This window comes from Rhinolophus sinicus, linkage group LG06 (genome assembly GCF_036562045.2).
Source record: "Rhinolophus sinicus isolate RSC01 linkage group LG06, ASM3656204v1, whole genome shotgun sequence".
In the NCBI taxonomy this organism is placed as follows: Eukaryota; Metazoa; Chordata; class Mammalia; order Chiroptera; family Rhinolophidae; genus Rhinolophus; species Rhinolophus sinicus.
Window position 1 is genome coordinate 166,378,624 of NC_133756.1, and position 20,053 is coordinate 166,398,676.

A 20,053-nucleotide genomic window follows, 5' to 3' on the forward strand; every position below is an offset into this window, starting at 1 on the left:
GTCTGAAGGGGAAGGGTTCTTCCTCTCTGGGGGCTGGGGATTCTAGGCAGCTCCAGGGGCCCATCCCTGAGGCAGGGGTCCTTATCAACAGCCACTATTAAGAGTCAGGGGTCAGTGCTAAAGGTCAGGGCTGAGGAAAAAGGGCTGAGGGGGGAGCTTTAAGGTGGAACAAGGCCCTATGGAGCCCTTGATTTGGTCCTTCGTGCCTGCAAGACCCCAGAATCTCACCCCCTAGGGTATGACCCTTTAGACCTCAAGCCTGAAGACCCTGGAAGTGGCCTCTGCAGAGGTCTGGAAGGGCTGGCTGGACCCTCTCTGGTACCCCTCCCAAGCTCCTGCCCCCCAGGCCATGGGGGTGGGAAGCCTTCCCAGCACATGAGTCAGGGCTCACCAGGGCTGTGAGGGGACTGGGGCAGGCAGACCTGCCCCAGGGGCTTGACTCAGAGGGGCCCCCCTCCTCAGCTGGTGAGGCAGGAGCTGGGTGTTGGGGGAAAGCCCAAGAGTCGGGAGAGCAGGGACTAAGGGGTGCTGGAGTCGGGGGTGGAGGGTGAGGGAGAGGCCCAGGCTTGCCCCAGAAGGTCTCCATGAGCCCCTCCCCCAGCTGGGCCTGCATGCTCTGGGCCTCCTGGGTAGGCCTGGTAGGCCCGGCATGGATGCAGGAGACCCCTGGTACTGAATGGGGCTGAGTGCTGAGCCCAGGAGGGCTGGAGGGGTGGGGGACTTGTGTACCTTCTGGGTTCCCTTCGGAAAGTCACCCGTGAGCCACCTCACAGCCTGCTCTCTCCCTACCGCCTGCCTCCAGGCCTTTCTCCCACGGTTGGCCCTACACCCACCGCCCTCTCCCCTCCCCCTGAATACAAGTGCCTTAATCTGCGTCAGTCCTGGCAGGGACTTGGTCTCAGGTGGGAATGGGGGAAGGGGTGGCCTGGGGTGAGGAAGGGGTGGGGTCAGTGTGGGGAAAAGGGGGTTGATGGGTGGAAATCAGAGGTCAGGGTGAAGCCTGGGCTGGAGGGGGTGGTGCCCCGGTGGAGACCTACCCCGTTAGTGGTCGGGACACTGGGGACCCCAGAGCTCATCCTGGAGGCCACTGCTGCCTGCTGAGGGATCCTGGGCTCCATCCCAGGCACAGTGAGTTCATCCAGGAAGGTGTCTCACTGTGGACAAACAACTGTGGGGGCACCTGAGGGCGGGGTGGGAACGCCCGAACACCCAGCTCATCAGACCGGTCGCTTTCCTGGGAGACGGGTTTTGTGTGGAAAAATCCTGGGAGACAAGTTTGTGCGGTGCTGAGCGAGCCTGGAGGTGCCGCCTGGCCCAGGGCCTGGGGCCTACCCGCCCTTTGCTGGAGGCCCACTTGGGGTGCACCTGGGCCCTCGGTGGCCAGCCTGGCACATGGTTGAAGACAGGCTACAGGCCTGGGTCTAGCAGGCTTGTGGGGAGGCCCCACGTGGGGGGTGTTTTGGTGGGGTAGCAGCCATGGGAGGGAGAGGAGTCCTGGGGAGCAGTTTTCAGTAGCCTGCAGGGTCCCCAGAGCCAGTTGTGGTGCTTCCCCTCTCCTGTTGGCAGGGAGGGCTGTGGGTGTCCTAAACCTGTGATGAGCGTCCTCAAGGACAGGTGGACCCCTCCCCATGGTGGACCTCCTGCCTACCTCAGTGTCCCAGGAATGCCTGGAATCCAGGACGCACTTCCTCTGACTGCTGTAGGGTGAGTGTGAGCACCATTGCCTGGACCTGAGCCCACTGCCCTCAGTCCGACTCAGAGCTCGACTGACCCCGCCCCCCCCAAAGCAACCACCCCTGAACACCAGGTTTCTGCTCCTCCCTCCTCTCCCTAGATCCAGTGTGTGGAGAGGGGGCTGGAGGATTCAGCAAGGCTTGCTGGTGGGTTTCCAGGAGGAGGCAGGTCTGTAGCAGAGGGAGCAGGATCACCCCGGGAGCTTAGAAGACAAACGGTAGGGCCCTTAGTGAGGCAGGGCCTGGGAATCTGCATTTAATCCTCCAGGTGGCTTTGGAGTACCATCTAGGTGATAATCTGGAACCCCAGGGCCTCTGAGGGTAAGTGAGCGACTCTCTTCCTGGGGGGAGCCTGAACTCTGCCCTGGGGAGTCCAAAAGAATAGGGAGGCCCGAGAGGGGGAGGTTGGCATTTATACCCCTCTATCTTACTGGGCCTAACAGATGGGCTGCGGTGCCTCCCGAAGGAGGGGCCACCCCAGGTGGCAGTTAAAAATGTCTCTGGGGCCAGCCCGATGGCTCAGGCGGTTAGAGCTCCATGCTCCTAGCTCCGAAGGCTGCCGGTTCGATTCGCACATGGGCCAGTGGGCTCTCAACCACAAGGTTGCCAGTTCAATTCCTCGAGTCCCGCAAGGGATGGTGGGCAGCGCCCCCTGCAACTAGCAATGGCAACTGGACCTGGAGCTGAGCTGCACCCTCCACAACTAAGATTGAAAGGACAACAACTTGACTTGGAAAAAAGTCCTGGAAGTACACACAGTTCCCCAATAAAGTCCTGTTCCCCTTCCCCAATAAAATCTTTTAAAAAAAAAAAAAGTCTCTGAAAGAGGGGTTGGGGATAAAGAGCAGAGAGTGGGGAATGGGAGGCTTCAGGGCCCAGGGCCAAAGTTGGGGAGGGATAGAAGGAGCGGGCTTAGGGGATCTGGAGCTGTGGGAGGGGAACAGAGGGCACCTCCACACCGTGATCGGGAGCCTGGAGGGGCCTATTAGGAGCAGAAAATGGGGGGAAAAACTCGATGATGTTAACAGCAAAATAATATTCAAAACAAAATTCAGAAGCCTGCTGGAGCACCGAGAAGTAGACGCCCGGGGGCCACACAGCCTGCAGAGGTGGAGATAGAACCACGCAGCTCCCGCAAGAGTTGCGGGACCAAGTGTGGGGGCCAACTCGCTCGCGAGGCCCCCAGGGGCGCGGGACTTGCGGCCTCTCGGCTCTTGGGCTCCAGCCCCGCCCGTCAGCACTTCGTGCTGCGCCCACGCTCGCAACTCTTTATACTTCGGATGGTCTTGGGCTCCCGCCAAGTCCGGCCCAGTGCCGGCCTCCTCCACGGAGCCGAGCCTACCTGAGTTTGCGCCGGTGGCCCCGCCCCTAATCCTTGGGGACTCTGGGTGGGACAAACACGACCTCCTTCCATTCACCTCCCGCCTGGTACCTGTGACGCAGAAGGGATACTGGTCCCAGGGAGCGGGGTGGTACCTTTCATCCACATCTCCACTCTCCCCCCACACCTTCACATACACCCATCTGCCCCTCAGTCCCACTGTGGGTTCCTCAAATGGTACTGAGCTCTTCCAGTGCACAGGCGCTTCTCTGGGGAAAGTGTGTGACAAAGACAGACGTAGCTTCTCACCGGAGCTCTCCTGCTGGGGGCTTGGGGGGTCCCATGGGACATAGACCATGAACCCAGCGACCCACAAGCAGTGATTGATGCCTGTCAGGATGGTGGCGCCCGCGCGAGCCTCCGAGTCCCTTTAACTTCTCTCCAGACAGAGGGAGGAGCCTGGCAGAGGCCCCAAAGAGGAACCAGCTTTGCACTGGAGGGCCCAAAATGGAATAGAGTGGCTGGAACCCAGGCTAGGTGGGCCGATGGGAGGAGCTTGGGGGAGGAGCAATGGGACTCCTTTGCGGCTTTGCAGCAGGGGAGTCACCATTAACTAGATTTGTGTTTCAAAAGAGTGACAGCCTCTCTGTGGAGAATGAATGAAAGAAAGCAGAGAGCCTGGTGGGGAAGTGGTGGCGTGGACCAGGTGGGGGGCAGGGAGGGCGGAGACCTGGCAGCTGCCTCCCTGTCCCCAGCGTTGCGTTCCTGTCACTGGAGGAGAGTCAGCTGATGCCACCTCTGTCAGGATGCCTGCGCTGGGGTCCTGAGAGAAGCAGTAGTAGGAGTCCCAGGGACCGTTTACCCAGGGCTGCCTGTGAACCAGGAAGATGCTAAATACTTTGTCATACTCTGTCCTTAACCCTCTGGGCCCCAGGAGGGCGGAGTTTTGACATCTCCACTTTACAGATGGGGAAAGCGAGGCTCTGTGAGGCTAAATAAGTTTCCAGAAGTTACAGTACAAGCCAGGTGTGGAGATATTATTTCTTCTTTTAAATAAATTTTATTGGGGAATGTTGGGGAACAGTGTGTTTTTCCAGGACCCATCAGCTCCAAGTAGTTGTCCTTCAGTCTAGTTGTGGACGGCGCAGCTCAGCTCTAAGTCCAGTTGCCATTTTCAATCTTAGTTGCAGGTGGTACAGCCCACCATCCCTTGCGGCAGTAGAGGAGTCCAACCGGCAATCTTGAAGTTGACAGCCCACACTCCAACCAACTGAGCCATCTGGCACTGGTCCATGTGGGAATTGAACCGGCAGCCTTTGGTGTTAGGAGCATGGAGCTCCAACCGCCTGAGCCATCAGGCCAGCCCTGTCTCTTCATTTTAATTTGCATTTCTCCTACCACTTATGATATGCAGCATCTTTTCATATACCTGTTTGCCGTCTGTACATCTTTTTTGGTGAGGTGTCTGGTAAGGTCTTTGGCCCATCTTTTAATTGGATTATTTGTTTTCTTATTGTTGAGTTTTAAGAGTTCTTTTGTACTTCGGGTAACATTCATCAAATGTGTGTTTTACAAATATTTTCTCCCAGTCTGTGGCTTGTCTTCTCATTCTCTTGACATTGTCTTTTGCAGAGCTGACGTTTTCAACTTTATGAAGTCCAGCTGATCAATTATTTATTTCATGTATCACATCTTTTGTGTTTGAGTCATTGCTATACCCAAGGTCATCTATGTTTTCTGTTATTTTCTAGAATTTTTATAGTTTTGTGTTTTATTTTTAGGACTGTGATTCATTTTTGAGTTAATTTCTATGAAAGGTGTAAGATTTGCATCTAGATTCTTTTTATTTTGCATGGGGATATCCCGTTGTCCCAGCACCATTGGTTGAAAACACTATCATTGCTCCACTGTATTACCTTTGCTCCTTTGTCAAAGATCAGCTGACCGTACTTATGTGGGTCTATTTCCGGGTTCTGATTGCTGTTCCACTGACCTAGTTGTCTGTTCTTTCATCAATACCACACTGTCTCGATTTCTGTAGCTTTATAATCAGCCTTGAATTTGGGTAGTGGTAGTGTCAGTCCAACTGGTAATGTCAGTTCTCCAACTTTATTCTCCTTCAATATTGTGTGGGCTGTTCCGGGTCTTTTGCCTCCATTGAAACTTTAGAATCAGTTTGTCAACATCCACAAAATAACGTGCTGGGATTTTGATTAGGATTGCGTTGAATCTGTGGATCGTTTGGAAGAACTGACATCTTGGCGATGTTGAGTCTTCCTATTGACAAACATGGGGTATCCCTCCATTTCTTTAGTTCTTTAATTCTTTCATCAGACTTTTGTTGTTTTCCTCATATAGATCTTATTCAGACTTTTTTAGATTTATGCCTAAGTATTTAATTTTTTACAGTGTTGATGTAAACAGTATTGTTTTAAATGTCCAATTCCACTTGTTCATTGCTGGCATATAGGAAAGGATGTGCTTTTGTATATTAACTTTGTATCCTGCAACCTTGCTGCAACTGATTAGCCCCAGAAGTTTTCTGTGGATGTTCGTTCTTTCCTGTGCCCTGTGGGCACGGGTCCGCTATGGACCAGCAGGACTTGTGGTGAAGCCCACATGTCACGGCTAACTTAGCATCTGTGAACATCTGGCTGCTCTAATCACAGCCCCACAACTGAATGCCTCTTCCCTGTCCCTTCCAGCAGGGCCATCTCTAGAATCTTCTTGGGGCTGGATTGGAGTGTCCATCAAAACCCTTCCTGCTGCTCTGTGTTCTTGGATCATGAACCTAAGTGAGGTATGACTTAAGAATACAATTTGAGTAAATCTCAAGAGGATTGTTGGGGCTGTTGGGCAGATATGCTGCCTCCCCACTGAGTGTGAATGACAACTCCAAACATGTCCATGCCCTAAGTCCTGGACCTGTGACTGTCACCTTACATGGCAAAAGGGACTCTGCAGCTGTGATTAAGGAAAGGATGTTCACTGAGATGGGGAGACTCTCCTGGGTTACCTGGGTGGGCCCAAGGCAATCATAGGAGTCCTTCTAAGAGTCAGGCAGGAAGAAGATGTGAGAATAGAAGAAGCAGTGAGAGAGAGATGGGGGAGGAGAGGATGAAAATGGTAAGATGCTGGCTTTGAAGACCGAGGAAGAGCCTATGAGAAGAAATCCAGGCGGCCCATGGAAAGGCAGTAGATTGCATCCTGAAGCCTCCAGAGCAGCGCAGCACTGTAGGAACTTCTGACCTCCGGAAGTGTAAGATCACAAATCCCACAGCAGATACAAGGAATTCACACAAGCAGGCACCCGGCAGAGTCCCAGCTTCCCTCCCGTGACCCCCAGAGCAGAGCTGGTCCTCACCAGCATCATCCAGCCTCTGGGTCAAGACTCTCTGAGGAGCCCTCTTCACTCTGCACTTCCAGCTACAAGAGCAAAAGTCAAACAAGCCCCTGGTTTGCGTTTAAATTAGTTTGAGTCGGGTTTTGTTTCTGCCGACTCAGATCTAACTGATGAGCCCCCACCGGACCTCGTTATTGGACACTCCCCACCTAGGGTGCCAAGCGCCCCTTCCCCTCTGAGGAGGTCGGGGTAGGACTGACACCTAAGTTCTGGTTTCACATGAAGAGGGCTAAGGACATGGCCCAATGTTCTTTGCTCACAGGTGAGAAGGCCCTGCACTGGCCGTGTCTGGTGGCACCTAAGTGCAGGTAGTGAGGTGAGGAGGACGCAAAGCCCCTTCCTCTACGGGGTTCAACAGACGCTCAAAGGGACAGGACAGGGAGGGGACAGTGGTCTTGGGGTTGGGGGTGGGGTCAGCGTGGCACCTGCAGCTGTGAGTCAGGAAGGGCATCAGGAGTAGGGACAGTGCCCAGGGCCACCCGTGGGGACAGGGCTCTGGCCATTGCCAAGGCCCATCTGTGTCCTCCTAAGAAAGCCAGGCAGATGGCGAGTCAAAACTAAAAAATATATTTCATTTCATTTCATTCTGAATAAAAAACGGAACAGACAGAACTCCTGGAAATCCTGAAAACAATGTCATCGCTACGGCAAAATTTCACAGAAATCATCACACAAAGTGTGGGGACAGAGCCCGGGCCTGACCCGCTATGAAGGCTGCCTCTCTGGGGAGGGGGTGGTGGCCTCAGTGGGCAGGTACAGGACCAGGCGGGGCTGGGCAGGGTGGCCCTTCTTCAAGGTCCCTCTGTGCGGGAGCCCTTCCGGCTGTGAGCGCCCCGCTGCGCACCCCACATGCCCCGCCGGGAGTGGTAGTGGTGGTAGAAGTTCCGTAGGCGCAGCCGCTCCACCTCCAGCCCCGCCTGCAGCACCCTGGGTGGAGAGGGAGTCAGTGCTACCCTGAACCTGCAGCACCCTGGGGAGTGGGGGGTGGGGTGCTCAGGGCCCTGGGTGGGCGAGGGAGGTGATCAGCGCTGCCCTGAGCCTGCAACCTCCTGGGGAGAGTGGGATGGAAGTGGTCAGGACCCCAGTCCAGGAGCTAGGGGTGTCAGGGCTTCCACCACTGTAGGAGTGCAGTGGGAGTATGGGGACTCAGGGCCACCACTGGGTTGCTGGAATCTGGGAGCAGGACGGGTTCAAGGACTGTCCCTGTTCTGCAGGACCCTGGGACGGGATGTGGCTTCGGGGAGTGGGGCCTGCAGGTCCTGGAGGAGGAGGACACAGGTCTCAGTCTCTGTGGCGGGGGAGTGGTCACCTGTCCAGCAGCTCCCAGTCCTCACCGCCCCACTGGTCCCGGAACTCCTCAGTATTCATGCCTCCCACGCGCTCAAAGTCGGACTTGTAGATCCCAAAGAGGCCGAAGCCATTCACCTCCCAGTAACCTGGGGGCAAAGGGTGCCCCTCAGACTCCAGGTCCTGCGAGGCCCCCGGACCTCAGAGGGGTCTGGGGCAGGTCCCATCATCAGGGGGCTCCCAGAGCTCACCCTTCCAAGTTAGTCATAACCAGGAGCCCTGCACATGACTGGGGTATGGACAAGGTTCCTAGTGGCTGGGCATGATCCTGGGGGGGAACCTGGGCACCCTGGGGGGGATAGGCATTATAGGGGCATTGATGGGGCCCCAGGTCTACCTTGGGGCTTGGGAGAGGTTCCGGGGAGCCTAGATTTCACCCTGGCACTGGTGGGACTCCTGGCACTACTGGGGTGGGGTGGGGGTGGGCATGGGGAACTACCGTGTGGGTCCCCTGGTGAGCTCCCGCAGGCCAGGCGCATGACCACAGGCGCAAAGGCCAGCTTGCCCTCCACACAGTGCTTGCGGATGCCATCCAGAATGTTGGCCGGAAAGTGGATGTGCAGGTCACAGAGAAAAACGATGCTGCTGGCATCCTGGAGGTCGCGGGGAGATCAAAGAGCCGCCCTCTGCCCTGTCCTCCTTAAGCTGAGTTCCTACCTCAGCCAGCATCTCTCTCCACCCTCCCGCGCCATCCTGCCCACGCACCTCCACCGCGTCCACTCCAGCTTGCAACCCTGCGGAGCGCTCAAAATTTCCGGTTCTCCTCAGGTACTGGTACCTGTGGGCGAGGGAACAGGTACGGATCCCTCGGGGCAGGAAAACACACCTCCCCAGGAGGGAAGCGGCGCCAGGTCCCCCCAGGTGGGGGTAGGGCGGGGCGCCGGTACCGGGGCAGCCGCGCGGCTCGCAGGGCCTGCTCCACATCCATGTCCTCGCTCTCGAAGTCCACCAGGATGACGCTGAAGTGAGAGTCCCCGGTGTGGGCGTGCAGCAAGGCCATGTCCGCCAGGAACTGTGCCACCCAGCGCGCCTGGTTCTTCACTGGAGGAGGGTGGGGCCACTGAGACCACCCCCACCGCACCTAGCGGTACCCAGTCCAGGGCCAGGGGCGCTCTCTCCCCTTCCCAGGGGGCCTCCTGGGGCGGCCCCCACCCAAACCAGGTGCGGGTCCCCAGCACTCCCACGCACCTGGCACGATGAAGTGTACCATCACGTCCTGGCGCCAGGCCAGGCGCAGCGGCCGACAGAGCCCCGGGCGGCCGTCAGGGCGCGTGGAGGCGGTGGGAACCGGCTCAGGACTCTCTCCATCCCCGTCCGCATCCCCGGTGCGAGCTCCTGGCAGGCGCAGGAAGACGTACTCGGACAGGCGCAGGCGGCCGCCCCCGCGCTCCTGTAGCTCCAGCTCCAGGAGGAAGCGGCTCCCGCGCGCGGAGTCCCGGCGCTTCTCCACATTCACGATGCGCAAGAGCACGTAGCGCCTGGGAGAGGTTGAGTCAGTTCCTAGGGCTGCGAGCATACCCCCTCCCTCTGTTCTCCAGGCACTGCCCTCATCACTGGAAGCCCCACAGGGGTTTGCAGAAGGCAGACCCACACTTCATCCCCTTCCCAGGGAAGCCCGGAGACGTCCAAGCCCAGGCCCTGTGCTCTTCTCCTGCCCTCTCAGGTTTTCTTCCACAGCCTTCGTCCACCGCCATCTTTCTGACATGCTCAGACCCTTCAGTGGCACCCATTACACACTGACAAGGTTCCAGTGTCTTAAACTGGCATTCTGGGATCTTAAGGCGGTCTCTAACTGCAGCCTTCAACAGCTCCTCACATTCCAGGAGCTCACTTCCCTTTCCGGTGGGATTTTTGTCCTGGGGGGGCCTTCTGGCGTGCTTGACCCCATCCTCCCAGTTCCTTGTAAGAGCCTGGGTGGCTCCCTTGGCACTAGCCCAGGGGCTGTCCTGATCCCTGAGGTTAGAAGACGCCTGGCCTGCCCCTCACAGCCCCTGCTGAGAACCTGACTTTCCCCCTCCACTGCGCCCTCAGGAGAGGCTTCTCATTATCCTGGGAAAACAGGACCCCGCCCTTGACTAAGGTGTCTTCCTCCTGCACCAGGCCCTCCCTTTGCACCCAGTGCCCCCTACCCTTACCCGTGTGACCTCCCAGGGCTCCAGACTCCTGCCGTCCCCACCAGGCTCTCCCCAAAAGTCCTGGACTTTCTGCCCCAAACACTCTGGGTCTGTCTACACTCTCATTCCTTGGGGCCACCCACAGCCTTGCACTGCTCGGGGAAGATGGGGCCACAGCCATGACCACTCCACTGAACACCCCCCCTTGTGCCCATGGGATGCTGAGCTGCTCTCCAGGAGCTCAGAACCAAGGGCGGGCTTGTCCTCTGTCACCTAGAATCAAATCCCCCCCCACTCCCAGTCCAGGTCATCCCATCACTGCCATGGTCACGTTGTGGTCACATCGAGCCTCAGTCACGGTCCCCAGGGGCTCCCCTCCCACCACTCCCCTCCAAGGCAGCAGCATGCCTGTCTTCAACCCAAACAAGTCAACCCCCTATCCTGCACAAGACCTTGTATGGCAGGCAAGAAAAATGAGTCCTGAGTGTGGCTTTCAGGGCCACGACCCTCCCTTCTCAGTCCTCCACCAGCCTCCCTGGCCTCCTGTCCCAATGCCTTTGCTTGTCACTGCTGTCAGTGCAGGTTCTGCCCCTCCTTCAAGGCTGGCACAACTCTGAACCCCCCAGTGCCTCCCTGGAGATCAAATTGGGGCCCCTACTCTCTACCCCCTACCTGCTTGGGGAGACGGGACTGGATTCCTGCGACCTGGGGGAGACCACTGGGGGCAATGGGACAGAAGCTGCGCCCTCCCAAGTCAGGTGGACACCCCTCAAGGAAGATCCAGCAGAATGTCAGGAGGAAGGATCTAGGGGCTCTTAGCATGACCTTTGGGTGTGTTTATCTGGAGGAGAGGCCTGGGTGGCTCAGAGTCATCGTTTAGGTCCAGGTCTGAGGTGACAGGGTGGGGTTTGGAGGTGCAGCATAGTGGAGCCAGCCCTGGGGTGGGAGGTGAGGGTCCTCGCACTGGACAGGGTCCCTGGACACTAAGGAGGCCCAGAAAGGAGAGAAGACTTCCCTAGGGGGTGGGTGTGCCACTCCCAGACCAGCCGGGGTGAAGGTCTGAGGGTCTCCCCTGCCATGCGTCCCCATACCCGCCATGGCGCGCGTTTAGCCTCTCCATATACTGAGCCACCACATCCACTGCCTCAGCCTCGGGCAGCTGCAGGTTCCCTGACACGTTGCAGCGCAGGTCATTCCAGTCGGAGCGCAGCAGCTCGAAGTCCACGGCGCCCACGCTGAACGTGCGCTGCCAGTCAATGGCGTCCTCGCGCCAGCGGCTGAGCGCCGGGCCAGCTGCCTCCTCGCTGTCCTCTGACAAGGCCTCCTCTCCCGGAGCCCCATCCTCCTCCTCCTCCTCCTCTTCCTCCTCCACCTCCCCAGGCAGCTGTGGCCTGGACACCTGAGACAAGCTCAGGAAGGAGGTCACAGGCCCCGTTTCAGACGACGAGTTTAAGTCCGCGGTGGGTGCTGTGAGTTCCAGCAGGTGTGCCTGGTCCTCCCGGCTTCCCTGGGTGGCCTGCGCCCGGGCTGGGGGCCTCAGCTCTGTGGCCTGAGAGCCGCCGGTCCTGCGGCTTCGAGACTGGGGTGGGCGTGGGGGCGCCCGCAGCTGCACCCTGGGCAGAGGTCTCCGGCGCAGGAAGACACCCGGGAAGGGTGACCAGGGCGGGCCACGTGGGCTGAGTGGTGCCAGTGCCCGGGTAGACACCCGCAGGCCCGGCCGCACCCGTGTCACATACACTTTCGGGGGTGGCTGCCGGGCTGCCACGCGGGGAGGGGGGGCTCGGCCCAGGAAGAGGGGCAGGGGGCGTGGGGCCCTGGCCCTGGCGGCCCAGCTCAGTGCCCTGGAGCGCCTGGGGGTGGGTTGGTGCCTGGGACTGGGAGGCGTGGGCAAGGCAGGGGTGGTTCCGGCCTCGGTGGGGGCTTCAGTGGGGGCCGCCCGGGCCAGGCCGAGGGGTCGGGTGCTGCTCTGCGCAAGGGCCGCCTGAGTGGGCTCCAGACTGTCGAGCAGCTCCCCCTCGTCCTCATCATCCAGGAATTCTGCGGGAAGCGCCCACTGTTAAGCCCTCCATGCCCAGGTGGGCGCCGACTGGGGGCAGTGGGGGGACACTCACCATCCGGGTTGAGGAAGAGGAAGGCTCGGTGCTGCACCTGCTCATCTTCCTCCCCCTCCTCCTTGTCCATTTTCATGTACTTATAGAACCCAAACCTGGAGGGGCGGGACATCAGAGACCGATCCCAGAGGCCCCGCCCCGCTCTCCTCGGGCGCAGCCCCACCCACCTTTCCAGGTATAGCGGCGACTCGCGGTAGAAGCACTTGTTGTCCGTCTCCATGTGAGTGAGGCGCGTGTGGTCATTGGGATAAACGAAGGACAGGTACACCTGGGGCAGCGCAGAGAGCTCAGGGCGGGGCTGGAGGGGTTCAGGGGACCCTGGGGTGGGAGGGCCTGGGTCTCAGGGACCCTATAGGCGGGTGGCACTTACAAATTGCAGTCCCTGGTATCTCGCGATGGGAAAGTCTTTGACCACGTAGGTGGGGGCGTAGGCGCAGGGCTCCAGCACATTCTCCAGACTCGCAGGCTGCAGGCGAGGAGCTGTGGGAGGGGTGGTCACAGCGCGCCGGCCCATGGCCCCGCCCAGCCCCCCTCGGGCCCTTGCTCACTGAGGAAGAAGGTGTCTCGGGGGTCTGGCCTCAGCATGTCGGCTCTGGGCTCCTCCTGCGGCAGACGCCCACCCACGTGGCTGGCTGGGGACTGCGGGACGTGGGCGACGTGGTCCATCTTCAGGGCGGACTCATCTGGGGGCAGTGGGATGTGTGGGTTCCCCAGGAGTGTCCAGACCCCTTTTCACCCCTCCACACCCACATCTGGAGACTGTCCCAAAGAGACCACCATCGGGAGCCCCCCCCCCCCAAAGAGGCACTAGCTCCTCACCTGTGTACAGGGAGAGGTGAGCGGAGCCTATGACCTGGAACTTCAGGCCGGGCAGGAAGGCTCGCCACTGAGGGGGGTGGAAAGCACCGTCAGGATCGAAGTCTGGGTTCCTGCAGGAACATGGCTGGGACACGAGGAATGGGTCTTGCCTGCTCTGAGGGTGAGGTACTAGTGGGGGAAACCCCTTCAGGGATGCCAGAAGTTCGGAGGGTGGATGGGAGGCGGGGGGCAACAGGGAAACTGGTGGTGGCCAGAAGGCTGGGGTCCCAGTGGCAGGTAAGGACTCCCCATCCTCCCCTCAAGGCTTTCCTGACATCCTGAGTGTTTCCTCACCTGCTGGTTATGGCTTCCACCCCCACCTGCTCCCTGGGGGGGTTCTGCAGCCATTGCTCTCCTAGAAGTCACAGCTGGCCTTCCAAGGGCCAGAGCCAGGCCCCCATCTCAGCTCACTGGAACCCCTCCGTTTACCCACTCCTGTGGCTGCTTGTCAGTCTCTGCAGACTCTGTCCCCGGCCCTCTTTCCTTCCTAGCTCATCCTAGGACCTCAGCTATCCCCTCCCCCCAGCTTCTGCAAGGTCATTCCAAACCTGGGTCTCCATCCTGGACCCTCCACCAAGCAGAGTTTGGGTAACACCCACCACACACACCATATACGTGCAACATCCCACAGGGCTGGGTTGAGGACCTTTGGCCCGCTGCAGTCACCAGCCGTCTGCCCTGCCATTTCCTCCATTTCCACCTCGCTGTGCAGGGACCCAGGGCCCTGTAAAGACTCCCGCCTCCCCCGAGGCTCTCTCCACACAGCGGCCACAGGGTTTTCCCGAAATGCAAATCCAAGTACCTCATTCTCAGGAGAAACCCAGCTGTCCAGGTGGCATTGCAGGCTCTGCCTGCTCTGGCCACTGGATACCTCTGAGTTCTGGAAGACTGGGTGTTTCCATTCCTCTGCACCCTCGCCCCAAATCCTCTCCCTACTGGACCTCCATGGGAATGTCTCTCATTTCTCAAGACTACTCCAGGGCCGCTTCCTCGAGGAAGCTTCCCTGAGCTTCCAGCAGCCATGGCCTGCCCTGAGCAGCTGCTTTGTCAACTAGACCAGAAGCTCCTGCGGGGAAGGGGGTGGAGGCAGGGTCCACATATTGTCCTGCAGGGAGTAGTCAGAGGGGGGGAGGGCAGGGCAGGCGAGGTTGGGGGGGCCACACTCACGCCCACTTCCACGTGGTCTGAGCCCCGGTCATCCTGCTTGTGCAGCAGCTCAAAGTAGTACCTCCGGGAGGCCATGAGCCTGGGGACACAAGGAGTCAGGGGGACGTGCCCCGCCATGCCCCAGGAACCCCAAACAGATGGAGAGCCCAGAGGAGGTGGAGGGCTCAGGACTGGTCCCTTAGGATGGCAGTGTGGCCGGGCAGCGGGGGTGCAGTGTTCTAGTGTGTGGGGCAAGATGTCACCTATACACTGACACACAAATACACTCATGTACACACCCTGCTAGTCACTCACCGTCTGGGCTTGGACACCTGGGAGCTGAACTTGGTGAATTCTCCAGGTGCCGTCCATTCTGAGCCAGTCTGGGGGGCGATACAGAAGGTATCATGTTTGGGTCCCGATACAGAAGGGGAGGTTCCCTCTCTCCTTGTGGGTTCCAGCCCCATCCAGTCCTAGTTTCTAAGAACTGGAGGGGGCAGGGGACCTCGGCGGCAGGACGCCCAGTGAAGACAGATGGGAGGTGTGGATGGTGAGTGGGAGGGCAGAGCTGGGAGCTGGGGTCAGGGCTGTGGAATGGGGGTACCTTGCCCACAAAGGCCACCAGCTGAGCACCCGCGGGGCTCTCGTTTGGGCTCAGCCAGAACTCAGAGTTGTCATCCGAAGCCACAGAGAACTGGACGTCTCCTAGGCCACAGGACAGGGGCTCAGGGGGCGGGTCCTTCAGGATGCCCCACCCCCGCCGGCCCCAACCCCGCACCATCTCTCGCTGGATGAATGAAGCCAAAGATGCGGAGTCCGTAGTTCTTCCACTTGGGGGACACAGCCAACTTCTTCACAATGGTACGCGTCTGCGGGCAGCAACCTCTGACGTCAACACCCACTGCACAGCCCTGTCCACCCTGGAGGGTCAGCCCCACCCTGCCGCCACACTCACGTGAGGGAACAGCGGGAAGTGCAGGTTCCTCCTCAGGTGGCCCACAGCGCCCCCGCACCAGTCCTCGAACACGTGCAGGTTGACCTGGCCCTTGTACTGGGGGGGGGAGGGGGACCTTATCTTCTGCACAAACCCCGCCCTCCCCCCAGCCACTGCAGGCTGCGCAGAGCTCACCTCAGCCCGCCATGGGGGCGCCTGATGGGTGAGGTTCAGCGGGGGAGGCCTTCCCACCTTCCCAGAGAGCAGCATGTTTGGGTCCTGACCTGGCTACAGAAGAGAAAGGATGCCAGGGTGAAAGCTGAGAAATGTGAGGGCAGGGAGGGGGCATCTTACAACCACACACACCACACTGGGACACAGCCCCTGGCAGAGCCATACATCACACCCACGCCCACCCTGACGCAGACCTAGGACATCTATCTGCCTGTGCCTGGGCCGGTGCCTGTTGCAGCTGATCCCGGGCCCCCACTCACAAAGTCCACACGGCTGCCTCTCCCACCGCCCTGCTCACCGCCTGCTCCTCCTCATGGCTCTCACTGGAGTCCTCTGCCTTCTGTGTGGACAGTGCAGCCAGGACACCCCGGCCATCTGTCACTCCAGTCAACTTCTCACCGTCTGTGGGTGGCACATGGGGTGGGACGGGGCCTATGCTCTCTCCAAAGCCACAGGTCCTGCTACTGAGGTCAGGCTCCCCCTTCCCACATGGCTGTGGTGGAGCAGGAAGGCCAGTGGTGTCTCCTCCTTTACGCTCCCTGTGCCGCCAGGTGCCCACCCTTCAGCTGCACAAGTCCTCTCCACTTGGCCCTTCTCTGACATCCCACTGTGGTAGGGGAGCCCCTGTCTGAGCCCTCTACCTGGCTTTCCCCAGTCCAGGTTGGTGAGGGAGCAGTTTTGTGTGTGCACATGTTAGTATATATGCGAGCACACACACACGCATCTGGCCAGCCTCTGCAGTGGCTCCACCTCCAGGAAGCTCCTTAGGACTGCTCTGTGCCCCCAGCATTTTCCTGGGCGCTGGAATGTTTTGTGTCTGCCTCCCTTACCAGAATTGAGAGCTAAGGGTTAGTGCTGGAGCTTGTGGTGCTGGTGTAGTGGGAGGCTAAGCCAGCCCAAGGTGTGGCACATGTAACCCCTGCTGCCCCTCAGGCTGGCATCTGGGACCACAGGAGCCCTGGCACCAGCCTTGGCAGGGGAGAGATGAGCACAGTGGTCTGGCTGCTGGAGGATCTGAGACCCAGGCAGCCCCTGAGGGAGACTGTCCCCTGTGCTTGGTGGCCCCAAAAACCCTTAGCCAGGAGCAGACCACCCCCATGCCCCTCCCCCCTCCACTTCCCAGGCCTCCTTCCTAAGCTGTGGACCTGAACACCCCTTCCCCAGGATCTGAGCCCACCCAGGAGGCCCCTCTGCCCCAGGGTCAAGCCTGGGCTTCGACATCCAGACCCCGGAGCTGGGTTCCTGTGTGACACACCTGTCCTGGGCCCTCCTCTCAGGGAGAGGCTGCCCATGGTCTCCCCCCTGTGATACCCCTGCTACTTGTTCTGGGTTCTTACCCCAGGCACTGTCCTCTGCCCAGCTGGGAGGGGAATCCTGGAGGCTCCCAGCCAAATCCCCACACCCTGGCCTTGGTGCTCACCCCCACCAGCCTCCTCCAGGCGGCGCCCAGCCCAGGCTGCCACCACGGTCCGGCAGGGCTCAGTGGCAGCACAAGGTCCACACCAGCTCCCTGCCTCCCAGCTAAGTCTCCCTTGGGGACCTCTGCCTGCACAGGATGCTGGCACAGGGAAGGTGGTCTCCTGCTTCACTCCTGTGGCAGTGAGGACAGCCCTGATCTGATAGGAAGGCCTCAGCCTGTCCAGCTGCTCTGCCCTGTGGGAGTCCAGGTGGCTGGCCAGGAAAGGGGGCTGAGAGCCGGAGCTGGGGAGCTCCTGGAAGGTGCCATATGAGACTTGATCTCCAGCACCCTGAGCAGTGCAGGCAAGGTGACCAGTTTCCCAGCTCCAATGGTCCAGAGGGGGGCTCAGAAGTGGGGTTCCCACACCTCCACCCCTCCCATTTGCTGAGTTCAGCTCCCTGACTGCTCAGGAAGTCAGGTTGGGGAGGACTGTGGTTGCTCAGAAAACCACACAGGCGTCTGAGGAGGGGGGCTGGTTTTGTTCTGTGTCACTGAGTCACGCTCTGGGGTCCTGCCTTATTTGCTGGTAGCTGGGGGTGGGGGTGGGGAGGGCGGAGGCTTCTTTTAGGGAATGAGCAGTGCTGGGTGCCTCTTGAGGGTGTGGCAGCTGGGAGGTGCGAGCACTCTGGGGGGTTGGGACCAGCCCAGACCCCTGGCCTGGGGTCTCTGGAGCCCCAGGTGTCAGGTATTGAGGGAAAGCAAAGGGGCTTTGGCAAGTGGGGAATGGGTGGGGCTGAACAGGGAGGTTCGGACCCCCCAGGTGTTGTGAGTCAAAGTCATCCTTCTGAGTCTTTGGGAAGCAAGACTACCCCTCCCCCATCCTAAGGATACTCCACTTCCTTGATAAGGGTCAGGGGCAGCCCAGCTGGGATCTTTCCTGCTCTGAGGTGTCTCCCTCTCTCCTGTTCCTCCTTTCCAGGTTCCAGGCACTCTGTCCCCCATCTTTGCACCCCAGGTTTTCATCATGCTGTTCCTCCTGTTGGGACACTCTTCCCCCAAATGTTGTGTGTCAAAGGTCACCACATCCAAGATCCCCCTGGCTAAGGCGGCAGGACACCTCCCATGGCTCTTTCCCACCGTGCTCACGGGGCCCTGATCTGTTCCATGGGTTCACTGCCCGCACTGGGGTGAGCTAGGGGTGCCTGGGAATTTAGTCCAGGCAGTTCAGGGCTCCCCGGGCTGGATCCCTAGCACCACGCCTACCTAGCACACAGTCCCCGATCCCAGGTTCACCTAGGGCACCATCTCCAGGAAGCGTTCCAACTGCACGGTTAGCTCCCCCAACCGCCCTGTACCTCCCCCAGAGCTGATGGGGACACTGAGGCTCTGCTAGGTACAAAGAGAGTGATGGAGACAGCAGTCAGACTTGGCCTCTGGAAATCCCAGCGCGCAGGGCGTGGGGGCGGAGATCTCTCCAGGAGACCCCCTCCCCATTAACCCCGTCACTACCGGCTCCAGGCCAGATCCCGAGTCCACTCAGGTTCAGGGACGCTCCCCAAGAGGGTCGCGCTCGTCACTGGTGACATCATAGGGCGTCCGGGCCGGGCCAAACCGCGCCCCCTGCCCCAATATTACCGAGCTGGGAAGGGCAGACAGGGTGTGCGGGCGGGTCTGGCCCACGCCGAGAGCAGGGCGCAGTGGGAGGGCCCTGACCGGCGCTGCTCGGGGTCCTCCCCGCCCCCCGCCCCAGGGCGCGCGCCCCCTCCTGTACCTCGCCCGTAGCCCAGCCGCTGGCGCAGCGCGCGGCCCTGGCGCACCAGGTTCAGGTGCACGTACGTGAGCCACGCGGCGCAGGTGAGCAGCACCAGCAGGAGCAGCAGCTTGATCTGCTTGCGGATCTTCTTCAACGGGAACCACGGCATCGCGGCCGGCCCTGTCCCGCCCCGGGCCGCGCTCAGCGGCGCCGCTGCGGCCCCCGGCTCCCGCGCGCCCCGCGCTGCATCCCCGAGCCCCGCATGGCCCTTTGTCCGCCGCCCGCGGCCACCGACTGCGGCCGCGACCCCAGGCTGCCCTTGGCCGCGGGCCCGGGATGGGCGGCGGAGAGGCTCCGGCGGTGCCCCCGCCCGGCCCCGCCCCGCCGCTCGGGCTCCACGCTCCTGGGGGCCGCGGCGGGATCGAGCAGCATCCACGCTGCGGTGCTACCCACCGTGAAACGGGCCCGGCCGGCGCGCGGCGGGAGCCAATCCCGGCCCCGCCAGCCCGCGGGAAGCCAATCCGCCGCGCGGGAGGCGGGCCGACGTGTTAGGGTGTGCCCGGCGCTCGTCTCCACGCAACGCGCGCGCATCCACCTGGGCGCGCCGACCCGCGCCGCGCAGGGGCGCGGGAACCCAGGATGTGCAGGGAGGAGGACGCGGATGCCGGGTTGGAGGGTTTGCAGAGGTGTGGAGGACCGGGACGCGGAGGGCGAGGGGCGCTGGCCGGGGGCGGAGGGTATGAGGACGTGCGGAGGACAGAGGATGGGGGGGAGGGGAGACGAGTACGGGGAGGTGCAAAGGACCGGGGAAGCGAGGACACGGGAACACAGTTGGGGGTGCACTGGAGGCCGTAGGGACAGGGGAGATACAGAGGACACGGCAACACGAGTTGCTGTGAGGACGAAGTGGGGAGAGGACAGGCCAGGACACGGGGCTGGGAGGTGCGGAGCGCTGGGAGACACGGCGACAGGGACGGGGGTAGGGGTGCGGTGGGGGGTGGGTAGGGATGGAGCCGGTGGGCGGTGCAGGCTATGCGTGGGGGGGACAGCGTGGACACGTGGAACAGAGTGATGGGGGAATACTGGGGGCTTGGGGAATGTGGGGGGAAGGCCGAAGGATGGGGACAGCTTGGTCTTGGAGTTGGAACAAGCCTCTTGAAAACAATGCAACCTGAAGGAATGGGGCTCAAAGTGGAGGAAAGAGGAAGTTTGGGGGAGAGCCACGTGTGGGTAGGTGGTGATGAGGAATGAGGGGTGCTGGTGTGTGTAGGTTCAACAGGCTGGTGAGAGGCCAGGCAGAGGAGAGTGTCAAAAGCACATGGCTTCACCTTGAGAAGGACAAGGAGCCACCAAAGGATCTTAGCTTGGGGTGTCAGGGTCTTACCAGGCGGGCCGGGCAGCAAGTGGTCCCCTGAGGGCGGAGTGAAGATGGAGAGCAGTTCCACAGGTACAAGGGCAGGAGGAGCTGTTCCAGGTGGGGGCTGAGGAGCAGCTCCTATGAGTTTAGGATGGGAGTGTGGGTTGGCCATGCACTTTGCCCCACTTGGTCCCCCTCTGCCCACTGCAGCCTGCCTGTCCTCTCCACCCCTGCCCTCCTGTGTGTGTGTGCTCTGGCTGTGTAACAAATCGCCCCAGCATTAGTGCTGCAGAATGATGTTTATGACGCTTTGTGCGTCAGGAGCTTGGGGCCCAACAGAACG

At 60.5% G+C, this 20,053-nt stretch overlaps 1 protein-coding gene across 6 annotated transcripts; it reads right to left on the minus strand.

The window, feature by feature from the left end:
* Positions 1-4,114: 4,114 nt before the first annotated feature.
* B4GALNT4 (beta-1,4-N-acetyl-galactosaminyltransferase 4) lies at positions 4,115-18,751 on the minus strand. Of its 6 annotated transcripts, none has more exons than XM_074337037.1 (20): positions 18,437-18,750; positions 15,500-15,603; positions 15,163-15,251; positions 14,989-15,084; positions 14,812-14,902; positions 14,638-14,738; positions 14,349-14,416; positions 14,055-14,133; positions 12,849-12,915; positions 12,578-12,712; positions 12,400-12,509; positions 12,197-12,297; positions 12,030-12,124; positions 11,010-11,955; positions 8,993-9,282; positions 8,692-8,845; positions 8,510-8,582; positions 8,244-8,397; positions 7,767-7,893; positions 4,115-6,480 (listed from the first exon to the last, which is right to left on the minus strand). In XM_074337037.1, exons 3-20 carry the CDS (start codon positions 15,235-15,237, stop codon positions 6,111-6,113), a joined length of 3,132 nt encoding a protein of 1,043 aa, XP_074193138.1. In that variant the 5' UTR covers positions 15,238-15,251; positions 15,500-15,603; positions 18,437-18,750; the 3' UTR covers positions 4,115-6,110. The 6 variants fall into 6 exon arrangements, 5 of the variants coding, with proteins under 5 accessions (XP_074193138.1, XP_074193135.1, XP_074193134.1 ...); XM_074337034.1 differs by having other exon boundaries at positions 15,163-15,255; XM_074337033.1 differs by having other exon boundaries at positions 15,163-15,255; positions 18,372-18,750.
* Between the last annotated feature and the right edge of the window lie 1,302 nt (positions 18,752-20,053).

What these genes read in the sequence shown, in the direction of transcription:
- B4GALNT4 (XM_074337033.1), bottom strand. Translation starts at nt 18,522, where the DNA reads ATGCCGTGGTTCCCGTTGAAGAAGATCCGCAAGCAGATCAAGCTGCTG. An exon ending in TGGTGGCCTTTGTGGGCAAG is followed by an intron (nt 14,417 to 14,637) that starts GTACCCCCATTC and finishes ATCGCCCCCCAG; the next exon opens with ACTGGCTCAGAATGGACGGC. An exon ending in CTGGAGTGGACGCGGTGGAG is followed by an intron (nt 8,398 to 8,509) that starts GTGCGTGGGCAG and finishes CGCGACCTCCAG; the next exon opens with GATGCCAGCAGCATCGTTTT.